At 41.1% G+C, this 21,378-nt stretch overlaps 1 protein-coding gene across 1 annotated transcript; it reads right to left on the reverse strand.

The window, feature by feature from the left end:
* Nucleotides 1-33: 33 nt before the first annotated feature.
* Nucleotides 34-19,051, reverse strand: LOC114318996 (protein ALTERED PHOSPHATE STARVATION RESPONSE 1). The gene is made up of 7 exons (XM_082918642.1): nt 18,769-19,051; nt 15,906-16,223; nt 13,884-14,101; nt 13,436-13,653; nt 13,224-13,350; nt 2,105-2,151; nt 34-1,414 (listed from the first exon to the last, which is right to left on the reverse strand). The coding sequence occupies exons 1-7, from the start codon at nt 19,049-19,051 to the stop codon at nt 595-597; spliced, it is 2,031 nt and encodes a 676-aa protein (XP_082774768.1). The 3' UTR covers nt 34-594.
* Nucleotides 19,052-21,378: the final 2,327 nt, after the last annotated feature.

The raw sequence follows: 21,378 nt of genomic DNA on the forward strand, positions 1-21,378 counted from the left end.
ACTGAACCTTCCAAAACACATTTGATATACTAAATATGCATCAATTCTTGTAGACTTTGCAACAAAAAATACAAAAATTGAAATTTACGTATCCCGAAACTGAAATGTATCCTGTAAATTTAAACTTAGTTTGGTTTGAACGATTTTAGAATAAATCTGATTCACACACTTTATTTTCAGGCTAATTTTTGTGTACTTTTTCTTAAGCCCGTCCAGTTGCCCTAGCCTACATATGGATTTTTTTTAAATTTGCTACAATTGAACAAGAGAGAGCCATATATAAATACATGTCCAAGTGAGCTCCTTTAAAATCTATACGGCCATGTTTGTTTAGGTGGACATGAGCTTGGGATTGGACTAATAGTCCAATAAAATTATTAATCCGATGTTTGGTTAAACAATTGAAGTACGGACTAATTATTTTAAACTTGACTATTAGTTAAGATATGATACATAATCCAACGAATTCGTAATCCTAAAACTATTAGTCATGGGAATGCTAATCCAGTCCGCCCAAACAAACATAGCCTACATGTCCAAGTTTCTGAAACCTGGATGCCTAAACCCCTTCCAAACTTCTACTTCTATCTCTTATTATTGACTTGAAAGTTCACCGTTCTCATCCCCTACCTTACTATCTTTACTTTTCACCACAAGTTCAGCATACATCTTCAAAGAAGCCTTGGAAAACTCCATCAACGACTTGAAAACTGAAGAAAATCCTTCCTGAAATCTGCGTAAAGTCAACTGTTGTGTCTCTTGCATGCTCTCACAATGCTTCGCCTTCTCTGCATCGAGCTTCTTCCTCAACACATCCAACTGATCTTTCCTCACCACCAAGCACTCATCCCGATGTTTCACATCCACCTCTGTATTTTTTCCAGAGACCTTAGACTCAAGAATTTTTCCCTCCGCCCTATGGAATGCTAGAACCTTCTTGTCGAGTTCTTTTCTGAGTCCAGCAACCTTCCTCTTCTGGTGCTGCTCCTCTCCTTGTTGGGTACACAATTCCTGGATACACTTCCCAAAGTTTGTCATCGCATGCATTACTGACATGTCGGGTAACTTTTCTAACGAAGTTAACCAACCATGACAAATCACAAATAATGGTGGACCGTTGTTTTGAGATGGCAAAACCGAAGAAGACTTACTACTCCTAGAGTAAAAATCAAATTCCCGAGCATTGAATTTGGATAGCCATCCATCAAGAGCTTTAACATATGCCTTTTGAGCAGAAATGTATTGAGCAAAGCATGAGCGCCAATTTTGAAGTTCTGATTCAAGTTGAACAGTGGCTAGACGGTGAGAATTGTTGGAGAATTTCCCATATGCAGAATAGGTGAAAGATTTTACTTCCAACATGGCTTGTGAGAGGGTAATTTTTGGTGAAAATTGGGCCGAGCTATGAGATGGACTTCATGGCCCAAAGTACGACGGACTGGGTAAAATGGGCCGAGAAGTTACTCCGGCCCAAGAGAAATAAAGTTATTTCGTCACAGGAATTGTGAAGCTACTTCGATTTGGACGACTTGGAGTTAGTCCGGTCTCCAAGTTAGTCCGGTCTCCAAGTTAATCCGGTCATGACGTATTCTGGATAGATCGGTCAAGGCCTTGCTGCTCGGTAGCTTGGTCCCAACATATCATGATTCATGCAAAGGAGAACCGAAATGAGAAGTAAAAGGAAGGACCGAACTAAGGATAGTTCGGCCTACTTTGTGGCTCTGCATGGCTAGTTTTACTTCGGTCAATTGGTAGTTCGACCGCGGTAAAAACCATCCCACTTGGTTTAAGCAGTGGGGGGGTGTAAAAGGATAAGCATTATCCTTTAGAAGTATGAATCCTAGGAGGACTCTGCATGGAGGAATAAAAGTCCTACTAGGATTATGCCACACGAAACCTATAAAAGCTCACAAGCATCACCTTGGAGGAGGTAACATAACACAACATACAATTTTGCTTTCTGAATACATTGGGCTTTGTCTATTTGTCAAGTTTGCTGACTTAGGCATCGGAGAGGTTTCCGGCACACACCCGCCGGCTAGCTCACGTTTGTGTTTTCAAGTGACAAAGCGACGTTGTACGGAGGAGCGTGGACTTAGTCAACAGGATTATACGAGGAAAATTATTTCTTCCCTGTACAATTGGCGCCGTCTGTGGGAAGTACAGACAGAACAAAACCTCTTGATTAAAGCTTCTCCCCTTTACGATCAATGGCACACATTGAAGAATTGCCGCAATCCGCCGTCGACGGGCTGACTCCAGAAGGGGGCGCAAGGCGTGAAGGATTACCCTCTGTCCCTCCCATGGCGGACTTGGAGCCCCAACGACATAACACTAGGAGGGATACAAGGGGGAGGCGAACTAACAACCCCCGTCACTCTCGTTCGCAAAGTCCTGACAGACAAAGGCGGAGGATTGACCCTCAAGCTCTGGAAGATCGCGTGAAAGAGCAAGATGAATTGATAAGAAAGATGGCGGCGGACATGGAGGCCCTAAAACGCCAGATGAAGAAAAAAGAAGTGGCGACAGGAGAGGGGCGCAAAAACAAGACGCCCCCTCGCCACTCAGAAAATCGTAGTCGGAATACTACACCCTCACAAGGAGAGAGTAGAAGCCTCAGGACAGGCGATACTCAATCATGGTCTTCCAGAACTCGTCACTCCAAGTCTGAGAGGACGAGGTCTGAAAGATCATACACTGAAGGAAGCACATACTGGCCCTCTCATTCGCATCAAACTAGATCTAGACAGACGGAATTACCCAGATCATCCGACTCACGAACCGTGCTCGAAGAAAAAGCACGATGCAAGGAAGATACCAGGGCGCGGGATCCGCACAGAGTTTCTGCCTTACAGCGGTTGGCTCCTCGGACGCATGGAAGCGTCGAGGTTAGAATGCCAATACCGCGCCCAGCCTACGAACCAACGGACAAAGCATTAGCAAGACTACAGACTTCGCCGTTTGTTCCAGCAAACGAAAACGCGCCCCTACCGTCAGGCTTCCTTCAGCCGAAATTCACTACATATGAAGGGAAGACGGATCCCTACTCACACTTAAGCCATTTTCGCCAAGTCATGGCTGTATACAGGCGAAACGAGGCCTTAATGTGCATACTCTTCCCATCAAGTCTTGGCGACCTCGGCTTAACTTGGTTCGAGAAACTTCCTGAGGGCAGCATAGCCTCTTGGGCGCAATTGGCAGAAGCGTTCGTAACAAGGTTCCGAACGAACACTAAAACCCCGGTAGAGATCGACCAGCTACTCTCCATCGACATGGGCGAAAAAGAGACCCTAAGATCCTACAACAGTCGCTACTGGGAGACATTCAATTAGATAGGGGACTGCCCCACCAATCTCGCCATTGCACAATATAAAAGAGGCCTTCCAGTTGGGAACAGACTGAGGGACTCGATCACCATGACACCACCCCTCACAATGGAAGCCCTGATGGAAAGAGTGCATCAGCACATCAGGGTAGAAGAGGATGGCGCACGAGCAAAAGAAAAATCTAGTGCGACCGCAGTACCAGAAAAAAAGACCTCAGCAAAGGTCAATACAGTAGATCGTCAGAGCAAAAACGGCCGTGGCAGACGAGATAACGGAGAAGACCCGGATAAAAGATGGTTGAGAATCCGCACTGCCATAACCACGGTGTTCAAGAAACCGATATATCGGATTCTTAGCGAAATAAGAGATGAGCCTTTCGTCAAATGGCCAGCCAAGCTAGGAGAAGCCCAGAAAGACTATGACGAAAGATCGCGGTGCACTTTCCACAAAGAAAAGGGACACCGCACGGAGAATTGCACACCATTGAGACAACACCTGGAAGAGTTAGTGGCAGCGGGCCACTTGGACAAATACATTGAAGGAGGGACGCAACCAGCCCCCCAGGATCACAATAACCCCAACGGAATGCCAATCGATGCCCCACCTCAAGGCATTATCAATGTAATACATGGAGTCTTTGAACCTGAGCGTGTATGCGAGCTCAGGGGATCAATCAAGAAGGCTGAACACTTTAGAGAGGTGTTAAGTGCCCAACCTGCCATCAAGAAGGGAAAGACAGAGGCAACAAACGTCATGTCTTTTTCAGATAAGGACCTGGATCGAATATACTGTCCTCACAATGATGCTCTGGTCGTCACTCTCTGAGTCAAGAATTTTGACGTCAAGCGGATTCTGATTGACCAGGGTAGTTCATGTGAGATCATGTACTACGAAACATTCAAACAACTGAAGCTACAAGACAAAGACTTGGCGCCCGCCGTATCTCCCTTAATTGGATTCAACTCCATGCCAGAATGGCCCGTTGGCAAGATAATTCTTCCGGTCAGAGCAGGAAGCGTAACAAAACAAGTGGAGTTCTGGGTATTGAAGGTCCCCTCCACTTACAACATCATCTTGGGCAGAACGTGGCTGCACGCCATGCGTTTGGTGGCGTCATCTTACCACCAGGTAATGCGGTTCCCCAACGACACCGGTATAATTGAAGAAGTCTATGGAGATCAGATCATGTCAAAACAATGTTTTGCCACGGTAAATGGCAGCCGCGCTGCCAAAGGATACGTTCATTCGGTAGAAGAACCTGAAAACAATGAACTATTCGTGGACGTCGGCAAAGAGGCTGATCAAAAAGCGGTGGAGGACTTGGTGGAGGTAAAAATAGATGAGAAGAACCCGGATAAGTTCTTCTTGCTTGGCTCATCGTTGTCCAGCGCTGAGAGATTAGAGGTCTTGGAATTCTTGAACTCTAACATCGAAGTGTTTGCTTGGACGCCCTACGACATGCCAGGCATTGATCCAAACTTCATCAATCACCAACTCAATGTCCACCCATCCGCCCGACCGGTCATTCAGCGCACACGCAGATCGACACTCCAACACGCCGAAATAGTGGCGGAAGAAGTAGGCAACCTACTGGAAGCAGGAGTAATTAAAGAAGTGCACTACCCAAGATGGATCTCCAACACAGTCGTAGTGCCAAAGAAAAATGGCAAATGGCGAGTCTGCGTCGACTACAAAACAGTCAACAAGGCGTGCCCAAAAGACAGCTTTCCTCTACCGCGGATAGATCAACTAGTGGATCTAACGGCGGGGCACAACCGACTTAGCTTTCTGGATGCATATAGAGGCTATCACCAAATCGCCATGCATGAACCAGACCAGGAGGTCACATCTTTTACAACTCCAGGAGGATTATACTGTTACAAGGTCATGCCCTTTGGCCTGAAGAACGCAGGGGCAACATTCCAACGGATGGTCACCAAGATGTTTGAACCATTGTTAGGCAGAACAATGGAAGCTTACATCGACGACATGGTGGTCAAAAGCAAGGATGAGAATGACCATCTTAAGGACTTAGGCGAGATGTTCCAGATCCTGAAGAAACACAAGTTGCGCCTCAATGCGTCCAAGTGTGCATTCGAAGTAGGATCTGGCAAATTCCTGGGCTTCCTCGTAACCAACCGAGGTATAGAGGCAGACCCCTCTCAAATCAAGGGAATCCAAGATCTGGAGAGACCAAACTCAGTAAAAGAAGTGCAGCATCTCACCGACATGGCAGCTGCACTCAACAAGTTCATAAGCAGGTCGTCAGACAGACTACGACCATTTTTTCATGCCTTAAAAACCAAGTTTGAGTGAGATGAAGAATGCGACCAAGCTCTGAAAAGCTTGAAGGAGTATATGTCTTCCCCACCACTGCTCGTTACCCCAGTACCTGGTAAAGAACTCTTCTTGTATCTGGCAGTCTCTCAGCACGCAGTTAGCGCAGTGTTGGTTCGTGCACGAGGAATTCAACACTTGCCCATCTATTATGTCAGCAAGACATTGCTGGGAGCTGAAACAAGGTATTTGCCACTGGAAAAACTGGCATTAGCCTTAATGATGGCCTCCAGAAAATTGGCACACTACTTTCACGCCCACACCATAGTCGTCCTCACAGCTTTCCCACTAAAAGCTTTGTTTGAGAGGGTAAACTTTTCTGGGCAAATTTTGAAGTGGGCAGTAGAGTTGGGACAATTCGACATCAAGTTCCAACCCAGGACCGCAATAAAAGCCCAATCTTTGGCAGACTTTGACGCAGAGTTTACTCCTGGAAGTCATCATATCTGCCCAGTCGACCTAACTGACACAACCGAACTAGGGACGGAAGTTGACGCCGAAATAACGCAACCCCTAGTAGAAGGTACTCAGTCAAACTCCAAGGCAGACCAGACTAAGGACAACAAGGAAGAAACGAACCAAGGCTCACCAACAGTACAATCAGATGGCGAGGGGCAAACAGCAAGCATAGACCTTGAAGAAAACACCATTCTTGAGCCCACGACATCATCTGACCCCTCCACGTGCTGGAAGTTGTTCGTTGGAGAGATGTGGAAGCTCTTTGTGGACGGAGCATCCAACCGGCATGGAGCAGGGCTTGGCATAGTCCTCATCTCCCCAGACGGCCTGGTTGTTGAGCAAGTAATAAACCTTGGCTTCCCAGCATCAAACAACGAAGCAGAGTATGAAGCGCTTATCGCAGGACTCAAATCAGCATACTACATAAAGGCCACCGAACTAATGGTTTACAGCGACTCACAGCTGGTGGTAAATCAAATTTCTGGCGACTATGAAGCAAAGGATGATAGGATGGCCAAGTATCAAGAGTTGGTCAGAACAGAAATCAAGAAATTTGAAGTAGTAAGGATAGAGCAAATCGGCAGGGAGGAAAACAGCAGAGCAGACGAACTAGCAGGTTTCGCCTCCATGGCAGATACCTCCATACCCCATCCACTATTGATCGACTACCTACCTAGACCAAGCATAGAAGACCCCGAAGCAGAAGAGGTATGTTGCACAGAACTAGGCCCCTCTTGGATGGATCCCATCATCATGTTCTTAAAAGACAGCATCCTACCAGAAGAGAAAAAAGAAGCCAACAGAATAAGAGCAAAATCGCAGCGATTTTGGCTATCTCCATCTTTGGCATTATACAAGAAGTCATTCTCAGGACCTTACCTAAAGTGTGTTCATCCCAGCAAAGTGGAAGCATTCTTGTTCGAAATACACGAGGGGGTGTGCGAAAGCCATCAAGGGGGAAGGTCGCTAGCTTACAGGGCCATTTCGCAAGGTTATTGGTGGCCATATATGCAGGCAGACTCAGAGAAATATGTAAAGAAGTGTGAAAAATGCTAGAAATTTGCATATCAAATACATCAACCAGCTAGAGAACTCTTACCATTGACCAGCCCATGGCCTTTCGCAATGTGGGGCTTGGACATAGTAGGACCACTTCCAACAGAACCCGGCGGCAGAAAATTCTTTCTCGCGGCAACAGACTACTTCACAAAGTGGGAGGAAGCAGAAGCATTGGCATCAATTAAGGAAAAAGATGTGAAGAAGTTCGTCTGGCAAAACATCATCACTCGATTTGGCATACCAAAGGCCCTAATCTCAGACAATGGTGCTCAGTTCGACGGCAGAATCTTCAGAGGCTTTTGTGAAGAGTACAAGATAGAGTTATACAATTCTACACCGGCATATCCTCAAGCAAATGGCCAAGCAGAAGCATCAAATAAAGTCGTCTTGAATGGACTTAAGAAAAGATTAGAGAAGGCAAAAGGCAAATGGGCGGACGAACTTCCTCATGTTTTATGGGCTTACCGCACCACACCTCGACGATCAACAGGAGAGACACCATTCTCCTTAGCCTATGGAATGGAAGCAGTAATCCCACTGGAAGTTGGCCTCCCCACAATTCGAAGCGAAAATTTTGATCCAGACTTAAATGCAGAAGCCATAACATTGGAACTTGACCTTGCAGAAGAAAGAAGAGAAAGAGCACTGGTTCACATTGCCTCATACCAACGAGAGTTAATTCGAAAATACAACAAAAAAGTACACCCAAGACAATTCAAGATCGGCGATTGGGTACTGCGCAAAGTCATGGGAAACACCTTAGTACCAGGAGATGGCAAGTTAGGGCCGAACTGGGAAAGTCCTTACAAAGTGGTTGGGTTAGCAGGCAAAGGGGCATACCACCTAGAAGACAAGGACGGCAAAGCAATCCCTAGACCATGGAACACTGCCAATCTTAAGTTGTTTTATTTTTAGCTTTTTCTTTTTCAAACATGTAATTTCTTCTTTTTTCTCAATAAGACAACAAATTCTTTTTCAGCATGAGTTGATCTTTGTAAAAGTCAGTCTTAGTAAAGATAGGAATATTGCAAACCGTTTGTTCTAAGTTAGCTGGAAAAAACTAACTTAGAGGTTGGCTGGAATAAACCAACACCCTTCCTAAGCCCAGGATAAGGATCCAGGCTGCAGGACATTTGGTCGGAATAACCAAACAATGTTCTTAGTTAGCTGGAAAAAACTAACTTAGAGGTTGGCTGGAATAAACCAACACCCTTCCTAAACCCAGGATAAGGATCCAGGCTGCAGGACGTTTGGTCGGAATAACCAAACAATGTTCTAAGTTAGCTGGAAAAAACTAACTTAGAGGTTGGCTGGAATAAACCAACTCTTAGTACTCTTCAGCCGAAGTATGAGTATGGCTGAAGAGTGGTTGGCTGAAATAAACCAACTCTTAGTACTCTTCAGCCGAAGTATGAGTATGACTGAAGAGTGGTTGGCTGAAATAAACCAACTCTTTGTACTCTTCAGCCGAAGTAAGGGTATGGCTAAAGAGTGGTTGGCTGGAATAAACCAACTCTTTGTACTCTTCAGCCGAAGTAAGGGTATGGCTGAAGAGTGGTTGGCTGGAATAAACCAACTCTTTGTACTCTTCAGCCGAAGTAAAGATATGGCTGAAGAGTGGTTGGTTGGAATAAACCAACTCTTTGTACTCTTCAGCTGAAGTATGGGCACGGCTGAAGAGTGGCTGGCTGGATTAAACCAACTCTTTGTACTCTTCAGCCGAAGTATGGGCATGGCTGAAGAATGGTTGGCTGGATTAAACCAACTCTGAGTACTCCACAGCTGAAGTAATTATTTCGGCTAGGGAGTGGTTGGCTGATAAGCATAGTTAGTTTAACCATTTACAACCGAAACGGCAGTTGGAACAATAGAAGACATTACAAGTGCAGGCACACATCAAAAACCGGAGTAAGAGTTCAAACAAAATTTTCATTCATTAAAAAGCAAGTACAGAGGGGCATAGCCCGGTTACCCCAAAAAAAAAAAAAAAAGAGTGCAAAATCAAGAGAAAAGATCTTCAATTTCGGCGTCGAAGGCAGCATCGGCATCAACATGAAGACCGGTTTCGGGCGGGAGCTCGTTTTCAATCGCATGAGTGGTTTCGGTCGGAACCACAGTTTCAACTGGTTGTTCAATAGTTAGATCTTCCACCATGGGCTTCGACCGAACTGCCTGATCTACATTGACAACCGGAGTATCCTTAGAGGCAGAGTCTTCATCAGAGTCTGAGCCTTCAAGGAACTGCTGTTGCATGGCATTTGCATACTCCACAAGGGAGTTCGGTATGAAGTAGGCTGGAGGGTTGAAAACCTCGGTCTGTGGATCATGACCGAGCTTCTCAACGGCTCCCCTCCAGCTGCACCTAAAGAACAGATCCTTGGCGGCCTCACACTGCTTGGCATATACATCTTCTGCCTTCTTGAAGCCTTTCTTTTCAGCCTCTTTTGCGCTCTCCTTCGCTTAGGATATTTCGGCATCTTTCTTCCTCTCAAGCTTTACCAGCTCACGCAGGTACTTGTCCTTCAGAGCAATGGCAGCCTTCTGCTTTTCGACTTCGGCCGAACTAACCAGTCCGATCAGTCTGCCGATCTCACCTTGTAGCTCGGCCATTTGCTTTCTGGCCTCCTCTAGCTCGGTTGCTTTTGCTTCAGCCTCTGCCGCGGCCTGCCTTGTTATTTTCTTAAGCTCCAGTACTTTCCTATGAGTGATTTGGTTTTTCTGAATGGCCTGACAAAGCAAAGATTTCCCTTTAGCCGAAGCAAAAGTTGAAAAAAGAAAAGTAGACAGAGAGGCGACCGAAGTCACTTACCAGAATCATGGATTTAGTCGTAGACCAGATGGCCTTCAGTTCGGTGTTTAACTGTTTTTGGTGGTGCTCCATGTCTTTGGGGAGACACACACTCTTGGCCAGATTGAAGGCCAACTGGTGGTCTTTCTCAGCAACAACCGAGTCTGTATCTTGGATGTCTCGGTCGTTGAAAGTAAGTTTTGGGGGCCAGCTACCGGTAGTTCGGTCAGAAGGCTCCAGTTGGGGGCTCGGTGGCAAGCTCGGTGGAAGAACTGGTTCTTCATCAACCAAAACTTGTTCGGTTTCAGCAGTCCGGGCACGCTTGGTACGGCGGGAAGAGGACAGTTGTTGAGAAGGGAGGGCCACAACAGCAGGCTGCGATTGGCTGGGTGGCGTCACTTCGGGTCTGGTTGTCTCGGTTAAAAGCGCCCTGACTCTGTTCTTTTTTGCCATCTCTTCTTCAGCTGTAAGTGGCACTAGTCTAATCTCGGGCAAGGATGGATCCGGTTCTGGGGCGTCTTCAAGAAGGAAGTCAGTTACTCTGGCTTTCCGGCGACCACTGTATCGGTAGGTCGGCTCGAATTTCAGCAATTTAGCCCAACTACGTTCAGGATATCGTAGTGCGGCTCGCAAAGTTGCAAGATTTGGATAGCTGTATAAGGAATGAAGGTGAGTAGAATCTGCGAAAAAAGACAACTGTTAGTTCGGTTGATAGACTAACAAAACCGAAATAAAAAAATGCAAAGAAGAAGACCGAAGTTAAATTACCGGGCTCTCATTTTTTCCAATTTATAGGTCGGCCAGGAATTTGGGCTTGAAAATCCTCAAAGTTCCCAGAGACCCAGAAAAAGTCGTCGTCATTTAGGTCTTTGTCCGGTGTATACTTTATTATCTTTTCTCGACGGCGACGTATTCTAAGGTAATAAACCCACCCATCTTCTTTTGAGCCGATAGAATATTGATGGAAGATTTCGGCCAGGCCTAGGTTTAGTCCGGCTTGGCAGTTCAGTTCGGCTATTCCCATAATTATGCGATATGAGTTGGTGGATAGTTGGGTTGGGCATAATCTAGTCTGCCGAAGAAACTCGCAAATCAATGGTTGAACTGGAAACCGTAGTCCGGTTTCTATAATGGATAAAAGGGTGAAAGGGACGAAGCCTTCATTGTCCTAGGGAATAACGTCTTTTTCGGCCAGGACCAGATGGACGTCGTCAGGTATTTGGTAGTCTTTCCTGAATTCGGCTAAGCCGCCCGGAGTATTTACTAAGTATCTATACTTCCCCATCTATCGTATAATTTACGAATAAGTTATATCGGTGAAAAAAGTGTGCTCAGTAGCTCGGTTGAGCGCACGCAGGAGTGCCTGGGCAACCTAAGTCTGCAAAGTAGAAAACACAGGGGTTAAGCACAGATCATTGGACCGTGCTACAAATTAAAAGCGAGGTAAAAGAGTCCTACTTCGGCTTTATGGATAGGTTCTATCTCGGTTCAACCAAAGTGCTTGGTGGCTCGGTTTTTAGCAAGGTTCTTATTAGCAGGCATCTCGGCATACTGGCTTTAGAAACAATTTTGTTAGACCGGTTCATCGTCTAGGGGCAGTTTTCTGAGTTCGGTCTAAAAAAAACTAAGAAAGCTGGTTCAGCCCCAATGGCTTAAACCGGTTGAACTATGAGTTTTGTTACTTCGATTAAGCCTCTAGGGGCATCTTTCTGAGTTTGGTTTAGAAACTAGGAAAGCTGGCTTAGCCCCAAAGGCTTAGCTCGGTTGAAGACCGAGGTTCCTTATTTATTAAAGTCAAACTTCGTTCGGTGGCCTTATCACGGCTAGAGTTATTCAGGAGTTGATAATCTACTGAAACTACTGATTTCTGGAGTTCTAGTTCAGTTATTATCTAAAGTGATCTACCTATATAGGACAAACAGTATCCTAGTTCGGTTGCTACTTGATTTGGGATTCAAGACTAATTTTCTACAGAATTGGTCTTATGCGCATAAGTTTTGCTAATGTTTTTTCAAGGAAGTATTGAGGTGAAGCAGAAATGAAAAAATATATTTTGCAAAAATACAGTAAACAAAATGCATAGAACAAATGCACAAAACAAACAGAACAGGGAAGATGGATCAGTTTACCAGATTAAAGAAGGGAGAGCTGGAGACGAAAACAGTGGCAGCAAATGAAGAACACAAGCTTGGTAGTTGGAAAAGTAGAGGCACGAAGAGAGAAGATGAATAGAATAGGTGATTGATCCAAGAATGAAAGGGCTGTTTTGTGAAAAGAGAGAGAGGGAAAAAAAAAAAGCAGGAACTGTTCAAAATTTTCGTGGTACGAGGGCGGCGTGACAGCTGCTCACAGCCTATCAGAGCCTGCCACGTGTCATTGGTAAGTGAAGCGTTACAGTCAGTGATTGAAGAGACGTTTTGACCGGACAAGCGAAACCCGGAGTAAAGCAAGTTCGGCTAGAGAAGCTAAAGGAGGTTTTTTAGTTCGGCTGGAAAGGCTTAAAAACATTAGCTCGGCTGGTCACTAGGTAATCCCAATCATACTATGCAGATGGAATTAAGGGGCAATTGAGAGGGTAATTTTTGGTGAAAATTGGACCGAGCTATGAGATGGACTTCATGGCCCAAAGTACGACGGACTGGGTAAAATGGGCCGAGAAGTTACTCCGGCTCAAGAGAAATAAAGTTATTTCGTCACAGGAATTGTGAAGCTACTTCGGTTTGGACGACTTGGAGTTAGTCCGGTCTCCAAGTTAATCCGGTCATGACGTATTCTGGATAGATCGGTCAAGGCCTTGCTGCTCGGTAGCTTGGTCCCAACATATCATGATTCATGCAAAGGAGAACCGAAATGAGAAGTAAAAGGAAGGACCGAACTAAGGATAGTTCGGCCTACTTTGTGGCTCAGCATGGCCAGTTTTACTTCGGTCAATTGGTAGTTCGGCCGCGGTAAAAACCATCACACTTGGTTTAAGCAGTGGGGGGTATAAAAGGATAAGTATTATCCTTTAGAAGTATGAATCCTAGGAGGACTCTGCATGGAGGAATAAAAGTCCTACTAGGATTATGCCACACGAAACCTATAAAAGCTCACAACTATCACCTTGGAGGAGGTAACATAACACAACACAACATACAATTTTGCTTTCTGAATACATTGGGCTTTGTCTATTTGTCAAGTTTGCTGACTTAGGCATCGGAGAGGCTTCCGGCACACACCCGCCGGCTAGCTCACGTTTGTGTTTTCAGGTGACAAAGCGACGTCGTACGCAGGAGCGTGGACTTAGTCAACGGGATTATACGAGGAAAATTATTTCTTCCCCGCACAGCTTGTTTTTGAGTTTCGTGCAATTCCAATGTTGTCTTCGAAGTTCTCATTAGACTGCACAATGGGAAAATGGGGGGGTTTAGAGACTAACAAAAACAGAAAACAAAAAAACGAAAACACAATCAAACAGATATCTTACCCGTGTAGCAATTCAACAAGCTGTGGATGCAGCTCTTCATCTTTCGCCTTTTGAATTCTTTGGGAGATTGATTCAATGGTGCGAATTGCAACCAAGATTCTGCAATGTAGATCTCTTACTTCAGCTCTGGTTTTGTCCATTGAGCCCTTTCCCCTAGTATCCTGGTTTCTTAATTGTATACATATCTGTTCATAAATTTTCCTCATATGGTCTCCAGCCTGAGTGTAATGTTGATAAACATTTTTAAAAAAAATTAAATTAAATTAAAAAAAGAAAAAGAAAAAAGAGGTACAAGCCTATTATAAAAATCCAATCCCACAAAATTTATCACCATTTATTCCTATCAAATATTTCTGTTTTTCCTTTAAATAACTCCTATATGTCTCATGAATTTCATTTTGCACCCGAAACTACTATTGTTGTTGACATATATATATATATATATTACCTTCACTTCCTCATAAAGCTTCTTCTCCCAAGCATATAATCTTCCCAGAGTCAATGAATGGCTTCCGGAGACCATTCCTCCATATTCATCAAAAATATCATTCTTGAATTCTGTCTGCATTGAGGAACTGGATGCAAGGAAGCTCTTAAAGGAGGAAGGACCGGATGAAGAAGACGATCCGCACCATCTGATTGGTTGGACAATCTTATTTGGGCCATCTGTATTCAGATGAATTCGATAATTTGATAAATAAACAGTTATATATGATGACTATAGATCAATTTACCATGGAAATATACTAGTGTGTGAAAAGAAATGTCAAGTGTATGAAATTTTGGTTGATGGATATAATAACTCAAGAGGAACTTCTTTTTAAGAGAAATATTTTTCATTTCTCATTTTTGTTTTCTTGAAAGTTGAAAGCAAACGAAAATTGAGGGAAAAAAACTTGTTTGGTAATCTGTTTTTTATAACTGTTTTCGGAATAATTTTTTGAAAACACCAATAATCACTTCTAACTTTTAAGTTGTTTTCTAAAGTTTTGAAAAAGGTTCTAATTTACATTGTTTTTTCTTTTTATAAACCCACAAAAATATATATATATATATATATATAATAATGTATAATATAGTGGGGGCCAAGAGGTATCTTATTGGATGATTTTCAAACATCCATTTTATCTACTTCTGCCGAAATTATCTAGTAGGTTACGAAGATCACGGTGTGTTTGGTTTGATTTTGAGGGATAAATTTTTTATAAGAATTTTAGGAAAAGAGTTTAGTAAAATTATTGATTTGTTTGGTTGTATATTTTAAAAATAGTTTTGGAGTGTAGGCGTTTGGAATGATTTGATATTTTGTTATAATTGAGTAGATGTGTGTAAGAGAAAAAGTGATTGAAAATAAGAGAAGAGAGAGAAAAAGTGATTGATTGATGTGTGGAAGATAGAAAGGGATTTTGGAAAATTTTCTTCAAAATCACTAAACCAAATAAAATTTTAAATTTTTTTTTCCAAAATTTGTTTCAAAAACACAAACTAAATAAGGCCCAGGTGTTTATGTGTTTGATTAATAAAATGTCATATTTTATCTACTATTTGTTTTGTTGTAAGGGTCATATATTTATTTAGTCCTTACTATTGGTTAGGCACACCACCAACATAAAATTTCTGAAAAATAAGATAATTTCTCCTAAATTTGACTTGTTTGAGAACTAAAAAAAAGTAAAAAAATCAAAGACATTAAAAAAAATCAAAAAATTCAAAGAAATATATTAAAAAGTTGGGTAATTTACACTTACACTTCCATGAGGTTTGGATTTAATACATATCACTCCTTGACGTTTGAAAAATTACACTAATCCCTCCATGTCATTGTAATTATTTAGACGGAATAAAGACATTGAACTCATGTGCTTTCTGTTTTCTTATTTTGCTTTACTACCTCTGTTTTTTTTTCCTTTTCTATACTTTGTTTATTTATTTTTTAATGTAATTTCTTCTTTTTTTTATTAGGAGTTGTTGTTTGCTTTATTTATTTATTTTTTAATGTAATTTCTTTTATTTTTCTATTAGAAGTTGTTATCTTTTATATAGTAGGAGATTTGTGAAATGACCCAATTAATCACACGGGTGAAAATGTAACTTTCAGAACGCTGAAAGGTGGGATGTGATTAAATCAAATTAAGAGGTGTCGGTGTAATTTATCCAAAAAAGTTAAAAGATTTTTTTTCTCCAGTTTTTATATATATTTTTTTATATAAAAAGTTAAAAAAATATTAAAATAAATATATTTCCAACCCAACTAGTAAATTTTTGATATTTTATATGATTTAATTTTGTACATGTAAAAAAAATAAAAAAATAAAAAAAAAATAAAAAAAAAAATAAATTAACCTAGTAACTAGAGTCAAATTCTCCATAAATGCAATATAAGAAAGGATTGCAGGAAGCAAAAACCAAGCACATGCAGGGTTTAGTATGAACCCAAAAGATGAAATTAAAAATAGAATAATTTACTAACCCTGAATTTGCTCAGAACCAGAGGATTGAAGAAGAGAAGCCGTGTTGATCTCAAGCATTCTAGAAACCTCCACACCACTCTCACAAGCCGTAACAAAATGTTCCACCACATCCTTCAATGCTTCCATCAATTCTCTCCCATTTCCACAACTATCATTCACCCCCAATCCCCTGTTCTCCCCCTGGTTCACATTAGCATCACCATCCTTACCCTGTGCTTCCTTCACAGCCCTCTGATCATCATCAAACGGATTGAAAAAGTCCCACCCAGAACAATTCTTTGATGATGGAATTGAAACCTCTGTTTTTCTTTCTTCATCTTTGTAAGATAAAATTGATAGAGAGAGAACAAGTGAATAAATGAAATGTGTATTTCATGGATTGATTTACAAAGGGAGCCTAGCTCTCTTCTTATAGAGAGAGAGCCACCGAAAGCAAAAAGCTAAAGCAAGCTAATTATGAAAGCTAATTCTACACTAATTATTAAAGCTAAAGCTAAACATAATAATATACATAATATTATACTAACATAATATATTATATATTCTAACATCCCCCTCAAACTCAAGGAGGATAGGTAAAACCAACTTGAGTTTGGAAAGGAACAAAACATGAAGATAAACTAATACATAAAATAAAAGAGGATAGTAGACACTGTATGGTCGTGTCGGACTGTTGGTGAAGACACTGTATGGTCATGTCAGACCGTTGTAGCAGGACAGTTTACGAGGTCATGCCGGACCGATGTAGAAGCTAACCGGAATCAATGTCGGGACAGTTTACGGGGTCATGCCGGACGGTTGTAGAAGCTGACCGGAATCAATGTCGGGACAGTTTACGGGGTCATGTCGGACCGTTGTAGAAGCTGTGGTGGTGCACCGAGGAGGCGACTTAGGGAGTGCGCCATGGGGTGGCTTGGGTGGTTCCCATGGTATATAACCATGCTCACCATGATATATGTATAACCCCCCCTCAAACTCAAATAGGTGTGAAGATAGAAACCTATTTGAGGTTGAAACAAAGAGATTAATAAAGGGGAGCAAAATAGCTCAACACAGAGTGAAGATGTGAAAAAAAAAAAAAAAAAATGGTAGAAAGGTGTTTTTTTGTTTTGTTTTTTTTTTTTTGTGTGGTGTAGAACTGTGAGCGGGGTGGATCTGTGATAGGAATAAAACAAGGGTGTTGTGCAAGCTGGATGGCAAGAATGGTACAAGGTTGTTGGAGCAGAAAAATCAAGGAGCTGGTATTGAATTTGTGTTTTTTTTTTTTTTTTTTTGTGATTGTTTTGGTTTTTGTGTAGAATGAAATAAAATAAAGATATGAAAAATCAGAGGTGGTTTCTGAGACCTGGTGTGGAAGGATAATATATAAACATATATATATATATATATATATAATAAAGAAAGTAAAAATCAGAGGAGGCTGGGTGTGTTGGGAGAATGGAATAAAAAAAAAAAAGAAGATAAGAGTGGTTTTATGTTTAAATAAAAGAAGAGTGAGTGGACAATATTAAAATTAAAAAAAAAAAAGGAAAAGAGGGGGTTTAAAGGGAGAGAGAAAATCTGTTTCTATGGGTGGAGGCATACACTTGTGGGTCCACGGTTTTGGTCAAAAACACCAGCCTATAGTTTGGGTTTTCTTTTTGCACACTACCAGCAATGGGTTTTGCATAGTGGTTTGATTGGAGATGGGGCCCGCCACTACACATGTTGGGCATCTAATATTGTTGTTAAAGCCATGTTTGAGGAGCTGCTTTTGGGTAGTGGGATATTTTTTTTTTTTTTTTTTTTTGTTCAGTCTGTGGCAAGCAATGGTGTCAATGGTCAAAACCCAGAATGTGTGTGCACGGTGTTGTGTGTAGGTAGTATCCATGCATGCTGGGTCTGTGTATGATCAGAGAGAGAGAGAGGTGGGAGAGAACATCCTAGGAATTTAGAGAGAGAAGAGAGAGCTCTGTTTTGTTGTCCATCTTCATGTAGGAATTTAGAGAGAGAAGAGAGAGCTCTGTTTTGTTGTCCATCTTCATGTGTGTTTGGTCCGTGTGTCCCCCGTGTGGTGTGTGTGTATCTGTATATGTAGCCGAGAGAGAGAGTGGATGTTCTGTGTGTGGAGAGAGAGATCAGTGCCTGTGTGTGAGTGTTTCTTGAGTGTACCAGTGTGCATGGTGAGTGTATGGTGTGTGTGTGCGCCGTGTGAATGGTGTGTAGCTTTATGTGTGGTGTGTGTGTATTGAAAACTCCAGCGGACAGTGAAGGCAATGTTGCCGGCCGGAGTAGCTGGTGATAGAGTAGCCGGAGGTGGAGTGGCCGGTGGTGGAGCTGAAACCGGCGGAGCGGACACCACAGGAGGTGTGACCGAAGATTGACCTCCAACGCCGGCGACGACAATGCAGATAAAGCTACAACATAGACGGACCTGCGATCCATATCCACGGCCTCACTGGTGTGAAGGTGTTGATTATTCCCTTAGAGAGACAAGAGTTCAGTTCAATTATGGAATTTATGACAGCAGAGTGAAGGTATGTGTAGAGGTCCGGCGGGCGGCCAAGGCGAGGCTGCCGCCCGCCGATGAAGCAAAATGACTAGATTGTTAACCTAGCTCTGATACCATGTAAGATAAAATTGATAGAGAGAGAGAACAAGTGAATAAATGAAATGTGTATTTCATGGATTGATTTACAAAGGGAGCCTAGCTCTCTTCTTATAGAGAGAGAGCCACCGAAAGCATAAAACTAAAGCACGCTAATTATGAAAGCTAATTCTACACTAATTATGAAAGCTAAAGCTATACTAATTATTAAAGCTAAAGCTAAACATAATAATATACATAATATTATACTAACATAATATATTATATATTCTAACAATCTTGTTGATCTTCTTTTTCCCTTGGCGAGTCTGAAGATTGAGAGAATGACATCAAGAACGGCGATGGCTGCGAGGAATGCCGATCGATGAACAATCGAATCGCCGTTGCCATGGAGTGAAGCGATTTATTGTATTTACAGTGAGCGATTGAGAGCTCGTGACGACTCTGTACTGCCGATTTTATGAGGCGCTTTCTCGCTCTAGAGATAGACACCACGTTATGCTCTATTTCTCTGGTGTTGGAAGCAGAACAACCGATATTGGACGCAGAACAACCCATCTGGGTCTCTCTGAGTAATCTCTAAATGGTTCTTCTTGAAATTAAAGGTTTGGGTTTCGCAAAGTTTTAGGGGACAGAGAGAGAGAGGAGTTCGGGTGGTCCTCTGTTTGATGACACCAAGTCGATGAACCTGAAGACTTGTATGTTTTGGTTGTCTGACTCTGAAACAGAGAGAGAGAGAGAGAGAAACAGAGCACCCGTTTCATCGCCCGCCAAATCCAGGGATGATTTGCAATAGCAAATTTGTAGGCCTGATTTTTAGATTTAATCATGTATTAATACGATAATTAATTGATAATTAGATAATAAAATTTTAGGCATAGTTTGACATTTTCAAAAAAAAATCAAAAAGTTAAAAAGTCACTATCCTATTTAAGTCACATCATCCTATTTAAGTCACATCACCTCTCTACCACATCACTTCAAACCCAATTCATATTTCATAAAAAGTCAAAAAGTACACTTATTTAGGACATCTCAAACAACCCCTTAATTGATAAAATGACTGTGACTAATTAATTTATCAAAAGACAAAATAAGTTAAAAACTTAATATTTATAAAATATTACATTCAAATCATAATTATTTTATTTTTTCTCACAAAATCATAAAAAAGTTAAAAATTCATCTCAAACGAAATTTTTTTAGTCAAGTTAAGATAATTAAAAGGTCAAAAAATTAAGCTTTTTTTTTTTTTTAAATGAAGACTAAGAGGTTGTTTGGGGTGTCCTAAATTATAAGTGTACTTTTTGTCTTTTTAGACTAAAAAGTTGAGAAAAAAAATATGAATGTTTGAGTTAACTTTTTAACTTTTTATGAAAAAATGTGTATTAAAAATTGTACAAATAAGTGTATAAGGGAATAAAGTAATAGTGTAGGCCGTACAGTTGGAAGCAGCGCTGCAGAGGTGTGTAGGGGATTGATTCTCTACTTTTCAGACACAAATTAGTCGGTTTTGTTCGGCCCATGGGGGCCCACCACGGGTCCCTTTTTACTAATCGGAACCGTTCAATATGTAAAACTCGTCGAGTACTATATACTTATAAAAAATCACATTGATTGGATATCGATAGCTATCTGATCGTGTTAGTTTTTTTTGTTAACTGTTAATTATAACACTATCTATTTTTATACAAAACTGATTTGATCATATATTTAGCGATATCCGATAAACGTGATTTTTTATAGGCATATAGTACTAGACGATTTCTACATATTGACGGTTCAGATTACCAAAACGGGACCTATGGTGAGCCCCCACGAGCCCAGCTCTACCATCCAATTTAATGAATATTTTACTCTATTTTTTTTCCCCGGTCATTGACGGGCCCAACACGTCGTACCTTGTTAATTGTATTTTTTTTTATTTGTATTATTATGTGGATAATATTTTTTTAATATTTTTTTTTTAGTAAATAGCATTAACTTTTTGACTTTTTGAGTAACTTTTTGACTTTTTGACTTTTATAGTGTATGCCAAACCAAGCCTAAGTAGTTGTTTGGGATGTGTTATATAAGTACACTTTTTAATTTTTTGGTTAAAAAAGTAGAGAAAAAAGATATATATTTGTGATAATTTTTTTACTTTTTACGAAAAGATGTGTAATAAAATATTATAGTAAATCAAAATGACAATTTTATCCTTTTGAATTTTAACTTTTTGACCTTTTGGATAGTTGAATTTAAAGGGCAAAATAATAATTTTACCTTAGTGGCTTCCTCTACAAGTTACTCTTGAATAGTATAGACTTTTTAACATTTTTAATAACTTTTTGACTTTTTTAATTTATCCCAAACAAGGCCTAAATAAGAGAGAGAGAGTCAACTTAAATGTTTTAATAAAGTGCCACGTGATTGAATTTAAAAAGTGAATTTAATTTTTGAATTTGAATAATAATACTCTTTCCAATATATAACAGAGATTTTAGGCAAATCTATATAAAAGAAATGCTGGATTTTGATAATATGAAAATGTTATCTTTATTTTATTTTATTTTTAAAAAGTTATTGTTGGTTGTATAATTTGTAAAAGTCAATCACAATTTAACACGTAGCACGAAGAGAGCAATTTGGGAAGTTAACACAAATTGTCAATCAAAGTCGGACACGTGGAAATTCATATTGATAATAATGGATCTACATAGCACTGGAACAATCGAAAGATACAAGATGATGTGGCCTAACAGTTACTCATAAAATTTAAATTCAAAATCATGACGGAAGCCTAACTGCAAGAATAGCATAGTGGGACTAATTGTGAGAGAGCATGTTTAGTAATCATGGGAGGACATTTCGATGGGTGGAAGCCCACTTTGACAGTTACCACT

The sequence above is a fragment of the Camellia sinensis genome, chromosome 1 (assembly GCF_055761805.1).
Source record: "Camellia sinensis isolate YWXY chromosome 1, ASM5576180v1, whole genome shotgun sequence".
Classification (NCBI taxonomy): Eukaryota; Viridiplantae; Streptophyta; class Magnoliopsida; order Ericales; family Theaceae; genus Camellia; species Camellia sinensis.